Source organism: Mesitornis unicolor, unplaced genomic scaffold, assembly GCF_000695765.1.
Source record: "Mesitornis unicolor isolate BGI_N332 unplaced genomic scaffold, ASM69576v1 scaffold48871, whole genome shotgun sequence".
NCBI lineage: Eukaryota > Metazoa > Chordata > Aves > Mesitornithiformes > Mesitornithidae > Mesitornis > Mesitornis unicolor.
Window position 1 is genome coordinate 10,247 of NW_010166712.1, and position 2,454 is coordinate 12,700.

Sequence of the window (2,454 nt, forward strand, 5' to 3'; positions counted from 1 at the left end):
GAATGAGTCACCCCCTGAAAAAAAACAACAAAAAAACCCCAAAAAAAGGCAAAAAAAGAAAAAATCTCCACAGTTCCTTTTTGTTAACTCCTTCCCAGCTAGAACTGGCTTAGGGTCACAGGGAGTGCTGCCCAGGATGGTTGTATGTTTGTTTTCATCACTCCTGAGATTGAAGGGAATCTGATACATGCACCAAAAGGCACTTTCAAATATATATATCTATATATTTTAAAAACAGTGCTTCTGTTCTAAGAAATTCAAGTTAAGACAGAGTGCCTTTCACTCTCTTTAGTCATAAAGCAGATAAACGAGCAATATCCCAGCTGACATTAAAAAAGAAACAAAACAACAACAAAAAAACCTGCAGCAGAGACAAGTGTTCATGCGAGACAGCTCAATAGTCTAAAAAATAAAAAACTGGAAAGGAAAAAGAAAGAAAAGAAAAAAAGAAACCTCCTATGTCACCACTAAAAATAACAATACAGTCAGCAGGGGATATTAATTAAAAAAGCTGCCACATCTGTACAGCTCTTGCTTCTGCATCGGCTCTTTTTGTTAACGTTGTCGTCTGTGGGTTTGTTTTTTAATTTTTCTTCTTCTTCTTTTTTTTTTTGTGTTTTTTAAATAACGTGAGGTCAGTTTAATCTTCCTCGCCTCCCCCATACATGTCCGCCAGTTTCTTGAACCTGGGCCCCCAGTCGTTCAGGTAGTCGTAGTCCTGGTCCCCGGAGCTGGAGGAGTTGAGGGAGCTGACGGAGCCGGCGGTGGAGCCGCTGCCCTCGTAGTCGAAGACCAGCAGGGAATCGTAGGGGGGGGCTGTGGGGTCGTTGTCTGCTGCATGCAGGCCCTGGGGGGCAAATGCACAGTGTTAATACCTGCCGTGGGGTTTTGGGGTAATGGTGAAGGATCTGGGTTGGTGAATGCTTGGGATCCCTGTGGCAAAGCTTAGAGAAGATGGGGAAAAGCTCAACGAGGATGGGAACAAAAATGAGGGTCCTGGGTTCCCCTGTGCCCAGATCCTTCCCCATCCCAGCAGAAGATCCACTAACTCCCAGTGCCTCTGTAAAAGAGAGCGATGGAGCAACAGGGGAATTATTCCCAAAGGTCCAACTCTGGATCTGGAAAGCTCTCAGGTCTGGAGAGCGCCTGGGGTTGCCTGTTCAGATTTACAGCTTGGCCAATGACCAAATGAACAGCGCCCGTCCTTTCCTACCAAAAACCATTACTTGAATTTTGATGATTTTGATTCCTTCTGGAAAAAAAAACAACGAACAAACCCTAAACACTCCTAGCAAAATTCTGCATTTAAGAGAGACTTGGGGCGTGAAATCCTGAGCAAAGGGTTAGGAAGCATCGCTGCTCCTGTGCACGGTGGGCAGGCCATGGAAACAGCCTTGGGCTATGGAGAAAAAGAATTGCTTCGCTGCAGCCCAATATCAGGAAAAGCAGAGTGGAAGAGACCTGCAATAAAGCAAAATGCTCTGTGTCCCCACCTTACAAAGCCCTGTCTGGGTGTGGGGAGATGGAGCAGGTTTCACTGCAGTGCAGCCCCCAGAGCAGGGGTAAGAGCCAGTCTTGACGTGCGCGGATGTGTGGAAATGTGTGCGTGAAGGGTGTGCAGGAAGAAAGGAAGGAGTTTTAATGATGAAAATGAGAAAAAGCACAGCAGAAAATGGATATAATAATAGAATTAAATCGCTGTAACATTTATTTTTCTGACTTAGGAAATGGATGGTGTGTTTTGTCTCGGAGGAAATAATGCATTGATTGGCTTGTAACCACTCAATCACTCAAAACTAAAAACGAGATAAGAAATACTAAATGGATTTGTACAAGCAGATAAAGGAGCAGTAATCTAACATAAAGCAAAGAAACCCTCTATGATCTGAGATGAATCTCCATTCTGCAAACTCTTTGATGCTTTAGACCAAACAGAGCTTACTAGGAAGGCACAGGCTGCAAAATAATGACAAGTCCAGGAGACACAAATGGTGCCTTTGGCTTTTGGCAGCCCCTGCAGCTGCCACTGCCCCCACAGGACGATGCCCCTTTGCCTAGTCCAGACAACCTTTACACTGATGGTAACTGCAATCATTCTGATCCAAGAGTGATCACATTATACTGCCCGGCTGCTGACGAAGCAGGTATTTGTGATATCCACAAGTCAAATCTCAGGCTTTTTGCTCGCACTTTGTTTTTTTGCAGGCTCGATGCCTTTATTAGGCCAAGTCCCATGTCCTTTGCTCAGGCCAGTCGCTCCCCTGGCTTGCATCTCATGTGAGTAACAGCATCACTTGGTCCACACAGCCAGAAAAATGCTGCACGGCTGATTTCAGCTGGCTGCTCAAGCTTTTAAGACGTGACACAGGACAGCATACAGCACATACCTCATTAATAAAGTCACCAATATCCCCTGGATGTGGTATTACTGGTCGTATGGGATACTGCGGTTCA

General features: G+C 45.2%; 1 protein-coding gene across 1 annotated transcript in view; it reads right to left on the reverse strand.

The window, feature by feature from the left end:
- Positions 1–640: 640 nt before the first annotated feature.
- LOC104548900 (cadherin-4-like) overlaps positions 641–2,454 on the reverse strand; it is a gene marked incomplete at its 5' end in the record, with an annotated part of 17,793 nt that continues 15,979 nt past the window's right edge. The window contains 2 exon segments of the mRNA XM_010195050.1: positions 641–847; positions 2,388–2,454. The exon segment at positions 2,388–2,454 is cut by the window's right edge and continues 11 nt beyond it. Coding sequence (XP_010193352.1) covers positions 641–847; positions 2,388–2,454 — 274 coding nt within the window.